General features: G+C 39.7%; 1 protein-coding gene across 19 annotated transcripts in view; it reads left to right on the top strand.

Annotated features, from left to right (window-relative positions):
- The window catches only part of FOXP1 (forkhead box P1), a 508,113-nt gene extending 492,609 nt beyond the window's left edge, over window positions 1-15,504 (top strand). For all 19 annotated transcript variants that reach the window (XM_054033886.1, XM_054033882.1, XM_054033884.1 and 16 more), the window contains 2 exons: window positions 3,221-3,387; window positions 10,730-15,504. In XM_054033886.1, coding sequence (XP_053889861.1) covers window positions 3,221-3,387; window positions 10,730-10,874 — 312 coding nt within the window. In that variant the 3' untranslated portion in view covers window positions 10,875-15,504. The remainder of the gene's footprint in view (window positions 1-3,220; window positions 3,388-10,729) is intronic.
- The last annotated feature ends 599 nt before the right edge of the window (window positions 15,505-16,103 follow it).

Below are 16,103 nucleotides of genomic sequence, written 5' to 3'. Positions count from 1 at the left end.
TCTCCAGTAACACTAGATAAAAAACTCGATTCAGATGGGAATCTGGGCAGGTTTTGTTAAAGCTTATGAGTCTTGTCAATAAATAGGGTCACAAGATAACTTTGTGCTAATTAAATACAAGGTTCTATTAGGGTTAAAATATACCAGCAGGCTCCTTCCCCCTATTAAAAAGCAGCAAAGAGTCCTGTGGCACCTTATAGACCAACAGATGTATTGGAGCATAAGCTTTCGTGGGTGAATACCCACTTCATCAGATGCATGTAGTGTCGCTTTTTACAGATCCAGACTAACACGGCTACCCCTCTGATACCTCCCCCCTATTGTCAGACAGTTTCGAACTACTAGCAAAAAACGTACATCTCGTGGTCTTCTGCAAAAATTGTGGTATGTCCTCTACTGTTCAAAAGGACTCGGAGCATTCGCAAAAAAAGAAAAAAAATTTGGCATAACATACTATTTGATGCATAAGATAACTAATGTGTCAAATGACTTGGTTTGTATAATACACTTCCTAGTCTCTGATACGATTTTCCTGTCTGTGGACATGTTGAGTCAATTTGTCAATTATTGACTAGAAGTGTGCCCCCTATGGTTTTGGGCATATCCTGTAGCATGTGCACAGACCTGTCCATTGTCTGCACTCACAAATTTGGTGGGTTCCTGTTTTGAGGCCTACAGAAAATTCAAAGTTATGTGCCTCAAAAAAAAGTCAGGATTTTTTTTCTCTCCATCCTCAGCTGCATCCACACACCTCTGACATTTCTGATATCTGCTTTCCCTCATGGTCAGGGAGAAGAAGCCCCTTTCTCTTCCTCTCTCTGTACGTGGAGGGTATAAGGATTCCAGGTCTCATCCTGGGGGAGACCTGGAAGCATTTTTCCCTGTTCTGACAGTGTTGGTCTTCCAGAAGATCCAGTGCCTCCACTCTATTTTGCCCGATTAAGCAAAGAGCACTCTTGAAATCTGTGCTCTATCCCAGGCAAAGGTGAAGCAACCGCCATTACACTCTCCTTGCAGACCTGGTGGTGAAAGCTCCTGTGTGAACGAGTAGAGCAGGGTATGAGGCACAAAGGACTAATGAGTCTGTCCTGTGAAATGTGGTAAACATTAACATCCCCACTCGTTAACTGTGGGGTTTGCTCCCTTTTCACCTCCAGTGTGAGCAGCACTGAGGGATAAAGTAAGGGCAGACCAAACCTTCTCCCAACACTGAAAGCAGTCCTAACCCTTCTGGCTGGTTCTGAACAGTTCAGTTAGCATTGCTGGGTTATTTTAAAATGTTGATATGCCTCTGCCCTTTCTGCCTCCACCTGGGACCAGAAGCACCAATATTCTGAGCACAAATAGAGTGTGTTTTTCCATCATGGATAAAACCAGGCAACACCAGTAATCTGCGAAAAGTCTCATCTTCAGAGGTCTACAGCCTGACCTCCCAGCTAAAGGAGTTCAAGAAACTACTAGTGTTTCTGGATAACGAGTCTGACCCGCACCTCCGAACTACCCATCGCTCCCTGCTTATGCAGAGAATCAGGCCATTTGCTGAATTGTGGTTTGCAAGAAACAATTGTATCAGGTGCTTCTTCTGTCCCACCTCTTCCCAAATAAATTGCTTTATTGCAATTAGAAGTTATCTCTATGGGGGAAGAGCTTGCCTTATTATTTTGCAAACTGCAGGAAATGTGAGCCAATCTTTACATTCCCTTAATCAAAATTAGTTTGCTGCATGTTGAATCAAAAAGATAAAAATAATCCTCTTTGTTAGAGTAGCTTTTAGGATCACATGCGATCAGATGTTTAGAGAGGTCAGCCCGGGAGAGAATTAAAAGGGAGGTTGTGCTCGTAGCTGGGTCGTTCCCTCATGCACATTTGTGCTCGAACAGCAATAATGGCAGCAAGTGAGGAACATCCCAAGAATCAGCAACAGCAGAGAGCACCAGGTGGGAAGCTCATTTACATGAACTACCCTCCCCTGGGCTGTCTTGCCTCGTGCAGTCGTGGTGCTGATGGATTCTTTTTGCTTGACTGTAGCAGGAGGCTGACCTTTCCCCTGAATTAGGTTGACCACTGCAGAGCCAGCATCTGTGGCTTTCCGTGCTGGTACGTCTCAGAAAGCCATGGACGTTGGTTCACAGATGGGTAAAATGGTCTTTTGGTTTCAAAGGGTTGCTTCCTTTTAGACACCCCTCCCCTGTCCCCCCCCCCCCCCCCCCCCCGGACCAGCAAACGAACTCCTCTCACGTCAGGACTTGACGTTGCTATATTCCCATCACTACATGATGGGATTGTGCTGGCCCAGAAGAGGTTTTAACATGCTGCAAGCCTGATTCGCTGATCATAGGACAGCCCTGTCAAAATGATCAAACATGAGCATAGAATAAATACTAGCAACCAGTAAATCTAGAATAAGAAGGAAAAGGTTTAACTGTTTATTCCCTTTCTACAAAGACCTACATTTAGAAGATGACTAAAACATGCCTATTACAGTACTTATCAGAAATAGAATCATGTCTGAATGGGATCAAATCTACAATATCTAAGATAATATCAGGGTTATCAGAGCATTAAAAAAATAGAAAACGCCATCCTAATTTACCCTGCCTTGTTAAATGTTAGATTTCTCTCACCAATGCTAAAGTAACACAGCAAATATTATAGGGACGAGTTCATACTTCAGTTATGTTGGTGTACATTTAGAGTAACTCAGTTGGCTTCAGTGATGTTCCTCTGGATTTGCGCTGGCATAACTAAGAGAAAAATTTAACCCTCTGTAACCGCTCACACATCACTTCTCAGTCATGTCATGACAGTTTTGTGCTCTGGTAGAAAGGAATTCTCAATCAAGTGAATTTGCTCTAATTGCTTTTTTAACTTCTTTTTTTTTTTTTTTTAAAGAAACACTATTATTTTTGAGGCTATCATGAAAGTAGAAAAGGTAAATTTGCTTTTTCCATGAATTGTAATATCCAAATGGGGAATAGCAGGAACTGTCCCCTCTCGTGCGCCAACAGTCAATTCCATTTTGAACTCCTAAATCCTCCTGCAAATCGTGTGACGTTTCCCCTGGTGGAGTCAGTGCACGACCTTTTTGAAAACACTTTTTCAAAACCAGCAGTTGTAACACGTAAATGAGAAGAGTGTTTTTTGAATATGTGATTGTGTTGTGCCGTGTATAAAAATGTGCAACATTCTTCTTCATACACTTTTTCTGTGTCCTTGGCAGGCTTCAATGGCTGATAATAGTATACCTCTTTACACTACTGCTTCCATGGGAAACCCCACTCTGGGCAATTTAGCCAATGCTATGAGGGAAGATCTTAATGGTGCAATGGAGCATACGAACAGTAATGAGAGTGACAGTAGTCCAGGACGTTCCCCTATGCAAGCAATGTAAGTAGAGCATATACGTGTGTGTTTGTTTAAATGTAACGGTGATATTCTTCAAAGATTGTGTCTGAAGTTCCAATCCTGGGCAGCAAAAGGAAAAGTCTGAGCTTCTGAAAATATTTAGGTTGATTAGAATCTAAAAGGGTCATTTACCAACTTCCACATAAAACCAATCAACTCAATCCAGTCTGACAAGTGCACACAGCTATAAAATTCTTAACTCACTTGCCATTCTCTTCGTTCAATCCCAGACCACAGAGCTACAGAAACACTCTTAGGCAACTTTATGAAAAGTTTTTGTTTGTTTCTACTTCAGACTACCCAGTAAACATGCTTGGTGGGGCGGAGCTGGGGGAATGAGTTTGTTTAGCTGGTTTGTAGTAATAATCAGCAAACAACAGTATTGCTTGGCATTAATGATGGCACATGTGAAGGTATGCATGATTTATAGATTGCTCTTAAAATATCAAATGGAAAATTAATAGGAGCATTATAGCAACAGACGGCAATATAACGAGTGCCTATATAACCACATGAAGTAATGGGCGATTACTGTCCATGCTAAATGTAAATGGCACCGGGGCAGAATGCTAGTACACGAAAGGATAAGCCAGGAATGGTGTGCTGCCCCTGTGGGCGTGTTCAGTATTTATGGGTGACTGAGTGAGTTTGCAAAACTGTAAATTCTCCCCTCGCCCCCAAATTATATACGGGATAATTGGCAGCTGGAAAGGAAAGCCGAGTTTATAAGTCACGTAGTTCTCAAATTTTAAAAACTGTTTATTTGGAGCGGCTGACTACTTCTGTGAGTAAACATAGATGAAACACAGTGCTCTTATCCAGCGGTTCATTAAAATGGACTGTAAAATCATTGACTGAGTTACCAAAGCGCAAATTAAAAGAAAAAAGTCCCCAAAACCCAAGTAATTTGTAACGTTTTACTTCAAAGTAATTTGAATACAGGATTTATAAAAGTAGGTCTGAATCAAAAAGTAGAAAAACATTAACCTAATACCATCATAGTAATTAGTTATGAAACTAATTAGCATTTAATGGAGAGAAAAAAAGTTTCCCACCTGCATAATATGTTGTGGGGGAGCGGGAAAAGGGGCAGGAAGCTAACGCTCCGGATACTTTGATATGCCAGCGTTTTAAATCCGTGCACAGTGTGCTTTGAAAAATAATCCTTAAAGATGGCAACATTCATTTTTAATTCATAATTAATTTGAACATTGTCTTTTACCATTTACTTCAAAACATTTGAATCATGTGTTTAGCTTTTACAGTGATTGTTTGTGCAGTATTAATTATCTTTCCCAAAGTAGCGTTACGTGACACACTGTTAGTGCTATCACAAATGGATTCCTCTTCAGGCAGTTTTAGTCACAATTGGTTATACTCTGCCCATGCCCACGTAGGGTTTTAGTGGAGGAGGAGGTGGAATTTTTTTCAAGAATCCTGGACTAACATACAGAAATGAATGTTTATAAATTTCCTTTCATCCATGGTTTTGTTTTTTTTAAGGCTCAGGGCTAGTTCAGTTCATGTATTTCTTCTTTCACCTAAGATTTCATTGTTTTTGAAGGGAGTATGGGACGGGAAGTGTAACAGTAAGTGAAAAGCAGGGTAGATCATTTTCTAGAACCATATGCATAGCTGTGGCCTTTCCTGCATTTAGTACCCTTTATTTACTACTTAGATACCAAGGTGAGAGGCACCTCAGAAATACGAGAGAGAAAGATTCTCACTGTCATCATCCACCAGAAAAACCCTTTTTGTGTTGTAATATGAAAATGATTGTTTCCTGAATGATTCCATAGTCTCAAATAGATACTGTGTGTTCCGTACTGAATATTTCCTTTTGTATAAGTAAAAATGCAGCAAGGTGTATGTCCTGATAGCAGCTTGTGGGCTTTCCCATTAAACAAGTGTTCTGAAATACTTTGAAAGGCCATGAAGCAGGATGCTGTTCAAACGTCACAGGGTTTACACTGTTTGCTAAATATAATTATATGTCAACATCAGATTTCCAGTGCAGACTATCAGTGTCATAGACAGTTACTCTTTGCAATATCTTATTTCCATTAAGTACACTTTATAATGACATTCTCTATTCTTTTCCAAAACACGCTTCTCTGCCATAATGCAAATTGTTTTTTAACAGTTCCAGTATATTGGAATAAATCAAGCCTTAAACTTTATCATAAGGTTTAGAAGACCTTGTTAACATGACAACTAAGCAAGTACAACACTTTAGCTGAAGTCTCATTACCATTCATTTCTTTCCTTTTTATGACACATTGAACTACTGCTACTCCCCCCCCCCCCTTTTGAAACACTAGAAAGTAGTCACATAATTACAGCTTGGGGACATAACACTTTCATCCTGATATGCTCCAAAGGTAGCCACAAAGCAAACTATTCCATGCTGTGTGCACCACGAGAACACAGTGGCTTTAAACAACAGTCAGCTTTATTAAAAAGTCCTCTGTTCCCAGAGTGGACAAACAAAAGAATTACTCAAATGTGAAAAGAAGGGAAATCTGTGTTCGGTAAGGTTATTTATTGTTAACCCCTTCTGAAGCCTTAGACGTTCCAGTTAAACGAAATGTGTTAAAATTCTGCTACTAAACAAAAAAGACTTAGATTCCATTTATGAGATGTATTAAATAGGGATTCAAACTGGTTTGGAAAATTATAAAAATCTCCCCATTTCTGAACACTAACCTCTTTACACTGAACATAACTGGTAGTTTTGAGGTGTTTGAATAATAATCAGTGGGTTTTCATTTTCACATGCCAGTTTGCTGCTACCGCCAAAATACCACACAAGGGGCTGGATTGTGCTTTAGTTTGTTTTCCATGCAAATTTTCTGCTTGAAGTTTGGTTAGTTCAGATAAACATACTAATTTGGGGAGATGATTCCTTCAAATTGGACTTTCACTCCTTTGACATTTACCCAACCTTAAGTCCCCGGGGGAAGGTGGGCTATATAGGTATGATATTAGAGCTTTGTGACTCTCTCTAGCTTTGTCTTACTTGTACTCATTCAGTCCTTTTCATTGGTTTCCATTCACTTGGCTTTGCATCCCCAGTGCTTTGTAAATTACTTCAGGGGACAAACCCAAACCTCAAAGTGAAACTCAGTCAAAACCACCCGGTTTCACATGCTTTCAAAACAAAACCATGAGCTGTCCTGTGGTTGCTTTGGAAAGGTTCAAGAACCTTTTGGAAAAACCTGGATTGTGTTTTCAGTTTTGCATTAAAGCAGGTGAGTTTGGCCTGATCTTGGATTTCCTAATGAAATTTTCAAACATTTCTACAAATTGAAAGGCATATCCTGGGGAAATCCATGGAACCAGGAAGAGGGGGAAAGATCGTCACCCACCATCCATTACTGTAGCCACAAGACTTTAGCTGCCACCATGGCTTTTGTGCAACCTCTTTTTCTGTGTAGTTGTGGCTCCAACTACCTGGCCACACCCTAGATCCTTTTCTGTGGTGGCATGCAGGTTGACCTCATAGAGCACAACAGCGCAGTAGGCAAGTTATGCATTAACGTGCATTGGCATCCCCAGCTCTTCCCACCCCCAAATCTCCAAAGCAAAACGGCGTGAGTTCTGCTGAATCTAATGCCCTGGGGACAAACTAAACCAGATTTGGCCTAAGAAACTATTATGCTGATTGGAAATGAGACCGATCAATTATATACAAGGACTGTTGTTTTTGAGATACTTAACAATTACACAGGTGCAGCCAGTGTCTACCCTATCTGCTGACACATCTTTGTTAGAGCTTGGTGATAGTGCATAAGCCTAATAGATTGGTTAGATGTGCTGGAACTTTAATATGTGAACAGTAGCCTGGGAAATTCCACGTCCAGAGGAAGAGGCCTCTCCCCATCACCACTTCAGGTTCATAAAACATCAACGTGTCCTTACTTTTGAAAAAACGACCTGTATTCATTTTTCACAAATAACAAAAAACAATATTTAAAACCAAAATGGCAGCAAAGACAAAAACACAATGAGCAAGACTTTTAAATGAATACAATAATCGATATTACCGCCATCAGTGTAAAGGAATGTAGAAATTACTTGTTCGGTTTTTTTTTCAAATTCTCACCCAGAAAAAGCCCAGTGCATGTTCATAACACTGGTGTATTCTAGTTAGAAATATAATTGATCTCTTTGTGTTGTTGTCTCAGGTCCCAATCAACAAAGCACTTAGCACATGCTTAACTTTAAACATGTGATTATCCCCATTGACTTCAGTGAGACTTCTTATGGTCTTTGCTGGATCAGGCCATGATTCCTAACAACTTGTTTTGAGTCTTCTCCCATGTGCCTTTCTCTGTTCTTCCACGGTTGTGTCAAAACTAAACTATCTGAAAAACCACCTCTCTCCTTGTGACAGCTGAGCTCTGCTGAGGTCCTAAATAGAAAAAAATCAGGGGCCAGTGTGTGGGAGTATTTTCACTAGTAACTGGGGGATTTGCTTCCCACTGGTCCATCAAATAATGACTGTGTTGACACTTTAGGACATAGTGTGAGGCCCATCTGTTTTCATAGATGTTTGCCTGGGTGTGGTGGAAGTATGTGTTTACTTTTAGGAGATCCTATACCAGGGATCGGCAACCTTTGGTCCGCGGCCCACCAGGCTAAGCACTCTGGCGGGCCAGGCCGGTTTGTTTACCTGCCGCATCCGCAGGTTTGGCCGATCGCAGCTCCCACTGGCCGTGGTTCGCTGCTCCAGGCCAATGGGGGCTGCGGGAAGCGGCGCAGGACAAGGGATGTGCTGGCCGCGGGTTCCTGTAGCCCCCATTGGCCTGGAACGGCGAACCCGTGGCCAGTGGGAGTCGCCATCAGCCGAACCTGCGGACGCGGCAGGTAAACAAACCGTCCCGTCCCGCCAGGGGGCTTACCCTGGTGGGCCACATGCCAAAGGTTTCCAATCCCTGTCCTATACCCAGGTCCAAAGATCAGCGGCTAATGTATATTGCACACGCCCCCAGAGACATGCTGGTATGGCACATTTTCATAAACTGAAAAAATAAATAAATGTGTTCAATAAGCTCTAATATGCCTCTGTGATGGGATCATTTCTCCCTGCTGTTCCTATACAGGATGGGATGCAAGGTGTAGCTAATTCCCACATATTGATCTAGTTGCTTTTGCAACTCAAGAAGTTGAAGTGGGATTGAAAGGTATTCACAGCTGATACTAGAAATCTGTGTAGTCAGCCAGGTGGATGCTTCCAAACCTAATCCAGTTTCAAACTGAAACCAATATCTAGAGTATCATGACTTTTGAAGTGCACGTTTACTAGGTGGTTCGCCTGCAAAGATATCAGATAGCTTGAAATATACAAGTTTCTCTTTGGCTTGTTTGCTGGCTGCAGAACATAATTTTCTCATTCAGCCCAGTCAGGGGCTCCCAAAGGGGTCCTGCCTTCTGGTAACACATGTGAATACACATTGTGGGCTAGTGTATAAAGCACTGGACTGGGAATCAAGAGACGTGGGTTTCATTCCCAGATCTGCCACCATTATTCTTTATTTATATTACTGTAGCATCTATGAGTCCTAGTCATGAAACAGGGCCCCTATTGTGCTAGGTGCTGTAAAAACACAAAGCAAAAAGATGGTCCTGGCTAGGTGACCTAGGACAAGTCACTTTGCCGCCCCCTGCCTCAGTTTCCCCATCTGTAAAATGGGGATAACAATACTGAGCTCCTTGGTTAAAGTACGTTAAGATCTACTGATCCAAAACACTATATAAGACCTAGGTGGTGGTGTTATTATTACACGTTTGTCTTGCTGCATTGGCTCTTTTCCTTGCACATCCATGCGCAACAACTGAGTTTACAAGATAGGCAATCGTGTTCACTACTAGTTCAGAAACGAGGATTGGATCCTTAGTTTGAAAATATGTTTTTTTCTGTATCATGTGCAGGCAAGTGAAACAGAAAGCATTTTCATTCCCATCTAGCCAGAATTAGAAAGGGAAGGGTATTGATTTTAAACCTTTTATTGTAACCTGATGCTTTGTAAGAAGAAAAAAGTTCTTAACCAGGAATGTTTGCACTTATGATTAAGTCTTTCTTTACATAGCCTACATGAAAGGGTTAAATCAGGCTGGCTAGAGAACAACCCAGACTGTGGGAGGTGGATAGCAACTCAACGAGAAACAGAATGGGACTTGAACTCATTAACACTTTATTTTAAGGGATTGCCTGCAATATCAATTATTTAGGAAGCAAACAGGGTCTCCATTGGCGTGTCGCGTTATTAATACTTGATAATGTCAATAAAATCCTACTTTCCTATGAAGTCCCACCAACAAGACAGTATTGACTCGCATGGCTGTTTTACATATCAAAAGCTACTGAACAAAAAAAGTAATTTGTATTTGTAAAGGGTTTGTTGTAAATACGATTTACGAACAACATTTTTCAATTGTTATCATACCCGTTTGGAATGACCAACCCACATTCCCCTGTGGGTTATTCATGTGCTAGTCTATAATGAGAAATTTGGCAGATCTCATCTCTTTAGTGCATCCTTGTGCCCACCATGAGTTGAGGATCATGTTCTGCCTTGTTTACAGCTGACAGTGTTATTATTCTCGTTAGGGCTTTGCTTTCTTATCATATTGTTGTGTTGAGCGAGCCTTTTCCTCTCCGTTTGTGTTTCCTGGCAGAGCTTTTCTTCCCTTATTGACAGTTTGTAAAAATATGCATTAATTTGGAGTTTAAAGCATGTATCATGGTGTCTCTTTGCTGTGTTTGCTTGAAGTTGATTAATGATAGAACCTCGCTTGGGGTCGTCCTCTGGAGAGTTCTCTCACAGGTTCTGCATGTTAACTAGAAAAGCAGAACACACAGCAAGCCATGATTAGCCCAGCCTCCACCACCTCAGTGGGTTGACAAACCACTATTTTGCTTTACTATCCTTATTTCACTTATTTAACTGAAGATTGTGTTAATCAACTTAATACGTCAGTTGAGAGTATATTCTCTAAATCCTGTGAATAAACCAGATATAAGAAAGTGCTCCTCCCAGGATAGGTTCCCACTGAAGCTAAGTAATTGTAGGCACATTCTTAGGTATACACTTTTTGGTGTTTTTTTTTTTTCTTTAGCAGCAAACCCAAAAGTTCAGGGCCTGCATTTCATACGTGCTGAGCACCCACAACTCCTGTAGAAGTTAGTCAGGGCTGCCCAGTGCTCAGCATCTCTGGAAATCAGGCCTTCAATTTCTCCAAAAAATGTCAGTATTGCCACAGCAGGACAAAGTCATTTTTAAACAGGGAAGTTGCTGATTGACTGTTTTAATTTTCCTAGGCACCCTGTGCATGTCAAAGAAGAACCGTTGGATCCAGACGAAAATGAAGGCCCGCTATCCTTAGTAACAACAGCCAATCACAGTCCAGATTTTGATCATGACAGAGATTATGAAGATGAACCTGTAAATGAGGACATAGAATGAGTATGTCTGACGTCATTATCCTGAGAATGAAGATTGGAAAAACACGTCAAATTTAGCTGTGAAATCTCTCCATTATTGTACAGTCTGGAGGATTTTCAGTACACTTTGACAACTATGAAATATGTTAACTCTTAGTGCCATCAAGTATCCCATTTGGGAGTATTTTTGATTTTTCTACTTTTTGTTGAAAAAAGGAATTTGTACTCTGTGCATTGGATGGACTTGTTTGGTACTTGGGATTTTCCTCTCTTACAGTCAACATCAGTGTTGTAAATTTGCTAAACTGATTCACTTACTCACATTTAGCAGCAGGTTTTGGACTGCAGTCCTGCCAATTTTGGACACTGAGGACATCAAACTCTGAGCATGTACACCTAAACTGCAGATCAAGCCTTTGCCCAGATTTTAAGGATTCCAATGGACAACATATTTGCACAGTACTGCATGTTGGTTATCACTGCCTTTACTCCTTTTTTTTTTTTCTTTGCTTCCATTTGGGATGGGGAAGGCATGTGTGTGTGCGCGCGCGCGTGTGTGTGTGTGTATGTGTACTGGCGAGGGGTTACAAGAAATATTATCCCAAACTTTTTAATGTATTGCTTTTATTCCCCCCCTCCCCCCTTCTGCTCTACCATTTTAAGTTCTGACCTCAGGCCACATCTCGGCCCAGGGCCTTTTGAAGGCCTAACGTTTTCTGTACTTTGTGATGAATGTTAATAGGTGTTTTTATTATACGAAGCTGAATGTCATTGAATTGTTTGTAGTTTTTTCCGTCATTCATTCCAGTCTCCTTCAGATGCCACCATGTTTTCTTTAGCTATGGAAAACATTCCATTTTGGTGTCTGTTTTTTTTAAAAGGTCCCAAATGCTGCACTGTACACACCGAAGGGTCGTCCAACAGAGAGAGAGAGAGAGAAAAGAAGTACTGTAAGAATGAGAATGAATGACAGATGAACACAAAAATACTGTAGGAAGCAACATAAATTCATTCCACAAAGCAGTGTTTTTTTTATTTTTGGTTTTGGTTTTTGATTTTTTGGCAGCAATGGTGAATATTAGCAAATGCCACAAAATTGAACAGCACAAAGAAACATATGCAGCACCAACAGAATTCACTTCATTAGAGAATGAATACTACAGTGGCAGGCTCTCAGTTGTTTAACATGAGTTTTAATGGGCCAACAAATCTTTCTGGAATATCTAAGATTACCAAGATGGGTACCTATACATTTATTATTATTTTTCATTTGCGAATAGTGGTTGGAAAGATGACTTCATTAAACTGTTGTAATACATGGCGATGTTTCTCAGTTAAACATCAGTTCAGGATTGCTTGGTGGCATTAATCTGTTCGAATACAAATTAGATTTCAGATTGAACTTGTTATGGCAGTTAATAAGGACTGAGCCCACTAATGCTAAAGTGTTAATAATTTCAACTGTGCAAATTCTGTACTGCAGTTAAGATTGTTATGCAATATTACACCAGCCAGTATCAAAACCTCACAGTAGAAAACAGTAAACAGTGGGATGGGGGGGGGGAAGGAAATAGCACTGGGGCTTGTTTGGTAAAACTGGCAGTGCTCTTCAAAGCAAACATTACATACAGAAAGCTGTTGTTACAGGTCAGTACACCTCAGTCACCAAACACCTAAACACTTTCATTCTGCAACCACTTTTCTGTCACTCATTTATTTATGTAGGACTGTAGCTTTTTGTTTAATTATTATTATTTCAAAAAAAGCCTTTCAGAGCTTAATTTATATTCTTCTTTGTACCTTCCCCCCCCTAAAATTACCAAAGATATTACACAAAGGTAAATTATGTTCTCTATTATATGCTTTATCTTATGAAGCCAAATATCCTCTTATTGTTGATCAAGGGAGGTTGAAGAATTTAGAGGGAAATGACAAGATATGGGCTATTGCTAACCTGAGAGGGAAACTGCTCCTTTATTCTAGTAAATTTAGATGGCTAAGCAGATGACTGAACCAAAGTTACTTTTTATTCGTAGTCCTTTACAGCGACCAAACCGAAATTCTGTAAAGAGAAATCGAGAAGAGCTTTTGGACTAAAACTAGGAAACAGTGTTACAGGGGGAGCCATAAGAAGGGAGCTGGAGAAAGCAAGTGCAGTTATTGTGCAGAAAATTGGAGTATCAAATAAAGGAGACAGTTTAATAAAATACAAAAGAGAACAGAAAAGCTCCCACAATTTTACTGGACCACATAATAGTATTCCTAGAATTAAAAAAAAAAAAAATATTTTTTGGGGTCTTTGTTTTTATAGATTGTATGCCACTTTTGTTTAAGGATTGTGCTAAAACGACTGCTTTAATTTTGGTTTATCTTGGCACATTTGCTGAGTTTTGTTTAGTTTTTGATCAGCATTTTTCATAAGGAAATAACACTCCTGTCCACACATAAGCTTTGGTACAAGAAATTTTATTGGCAGTTACTTTTCTGAAGTTCAACTCTGCATTCTGTTTTTAAAAGAGAGAAAAGAAAAGGGGAAAAAAAGGGCAGTCTGTGGTCATTTGAAACTTTTTTTTTTTTTAATTATATCCAGGCAGCTTCATGATGTGCCGGCAGTAGCCAGATGGGGATCATGAGAAGTGGTCCCTGTGCTTCTAAACTGAGTGGTTCGCTGGTTAGTTCGGTATTCAAAAGAGGATAAAAATCTGGTAGATTAGTTCATTCTCAGCATGTGTAGCTAGACATGAGTAAAGATAACAGCATGAGAAACTGTTAGTACGCATACCTCAGTTCAAACTGTTAGGGAATGAGTAAATAAAAAATACATTTCACTCAGTTGCACTTAGTTGTATGTCTTGCATGCTTAGTCTAAAGACTGTAGCAAAATAAAGAAAGAAAAAGAGAAAAAGAAATAAAAATTAGATTTTAACATATCTGGCAGGTGTCACAGCCTTGCAGAAGAACCAACTGAAAATCTCAGGCTTTACATCAAGCAAACTTCACTATGATTTTTACAGTTCTGATTCTGTATCCCTTTGGATATACAGTTGCTTCTTTAGGGTGGGGTTTATTATGTTGTACATATATATCCCAATGTGTCTGTGTGAGCCTTTGTCTTTTTTGGGGGGAGGAGGGAGAAAAGGGGAAAAGGTCCTTTTTTTTTTTTTTAGATACCATTCCTCAAAAGGAATAAATGCATACCTGTTTGTCAAAACACCTTTTGCTTTTTGTGCAACTGCTTTATATTAACTATACTAAAAAAAAATAGCTTTGGAAAAAAAAACTACTGTATGTAATGGAATTGCAGAATATGCTGCACGCGTATTTTATTTAGTTATCCTTGCTTTAAGAATATTGGATGACATTGCTGACATGTGGGAGAAAATCCCTGACTTTTTTTTTTTTTTTTTTTTTGCTTTTAAATTGTAACATAGTTGACAGATTATTTTTTTCTCCTGTTATCATTGATCGAAGCCTCTTTTGTACAGTTTGTGTTAAGCTGGGGTTTTTTTTGTTTGTTTGGGTTTTTTTATACTTTCCCACCCCTTCTGTTATCTTACCACTGCCATTTCTGGCTGTCTTAAACAAAGGTTCATACATTTGAAAAGTAAAAAAAAAAAAAAAAAAAAAAAAAAAAGTTGTTTTAAAAATGTTTTTCTCCTGCTGCAGTAAATATTTTGCATGATGAATTCCAGGGTCACACTTTCAAAGTTTATCAGTGAAGTAGTGATTAATAATGGGGCGTGTCAAACTATTGAACTTTTGTATAAAGAAAAAAAAAACTTTACAAGGTGCCAAGATGTAAAGACAATTTGTTACATGTTTTTTTTCTCAAAGAAAAGCGTACATTATGAAAGTAGTACCATGTATCAGGTAAATCGCTGTCAGGAATGAGAGTCAAAGCCTTCCTTGTCCACAAAGAAAAGTTTGTAAATGTAAAACCTGTTAGGTTTCTGCATTTGACTAGAAGTGATATGAAAAATCAAGGCTTATGTAGAACAACGGTGACCACAAAATATTACCTTTTTTGATTGTCGCTTATGAGAGTTCAAGTATAATTCCCAGCACTCTTCTTAAACTCAGATTTTGGGAGAGAGAATGGGGCAGGGATTGTGATTCTACAGATACTGCAGATCATTAGATATTTTATATATGCGTATGTATAAAAGTTTTTAAAAATAATTTTAAACTATTGTAGTTTTCAGATTGCCAACAAGCTACATTCCTTATAGCGTGGAGAATGTGTTAAACTCTTTTGAAATCCTTTGGTACCTTTGGTTAATGTACTCAGACTGAATTTTTAGATGTTTCAGAAATCACTTAGCGTTCTAGTCTTGAGAGTAAAATTTGCAGTTATGACTGCATTTTAATGGACCCAGAGTAGGTAACAAAATATCTTCTACCCATAAGCCTTGATGAAAATGGTACAGTCCAGACTGTTAGCATGGTGCTTCATGTGTATGTGCTGCCAGTAACGAGATTTTTTTTTGATAAGGCATAAAAGAAACTCATTCCTTACATCAACTGTAATTCCATCATTCCATGTCTGTTGATACAGACAATAAAAAATGTTGTGTAGTCAGTACTAATTACTGACATTATAGCATTCTCAAATGCAATAAAATGCTGGTTGTTCACACTGGTAATACAAGTTGCCATGTCCTAAGTTTTTGTTTTCTTTTTCCCTTTTATTATCTCATGTTAGTTATAGTCACTAAGGGCCCCAGCCTGCAAATGGATCACCATGGGCAGGCCCCTGCACCTCACCAGAGTCCCCATTAAGTCAATGGAGAGATCTCATCCAGGTCAGTGGGGTCTGCATGAGGCTTCCCAAGCAAAGTGTGTGGCAGGGGCTGGATCTACATTTAACAGGGGATGCTTCAGCTATGAGGAGCATAGGCCTGGTCCTCCAAAGCTCAGAACATGCTCAACATTTTTTTTTTTTTTTTTTATTAATGGAGATATACCTATCTCCTAGAACTGGAAGGGACCTTGAAAAGTCATCAAGTCCAGCCCCCTGCCTTCACTAGCAGGACCAAGTACTGATTTTGCCCCAGATCCCTAAGTGGCCCCTTCAAGGATTGAACTCACAAGCCTGGGTTTAGCAGGCCAATGCCCAAACCACTGAGCTATCCCTCCCCCATGTGACTCCATTGGAAGGCACTCTGCACCTCCCAGAACAGGCCCTTAAATGCATCTGTTTGCAAATGGAAGCAGTGGGTTTGGCCTTTGTAGTCAATGAGAGTTGAACAGT

The sequence above is a fragment of the Malaclemys terrapin genome, chromosome 7 (assembly GCF_027887155.1).
Source record: "Malaclemys terrapin pileata isolate rMalTer1 chromosome 7, rMalTer1.hap1, whole genome shotgun sequence".
Classification (NCBI taxonomy): Eukaryota; Metazoa; Chordata; order Testudines; family Emydidae; genus Malaclemys; species Malaclemys terrapin.
The sequence above is the reverse complement of the archived record's forward strand: the minus strand, read 5'-3'. Positions and strand labels throughout refer to the sequence as shown.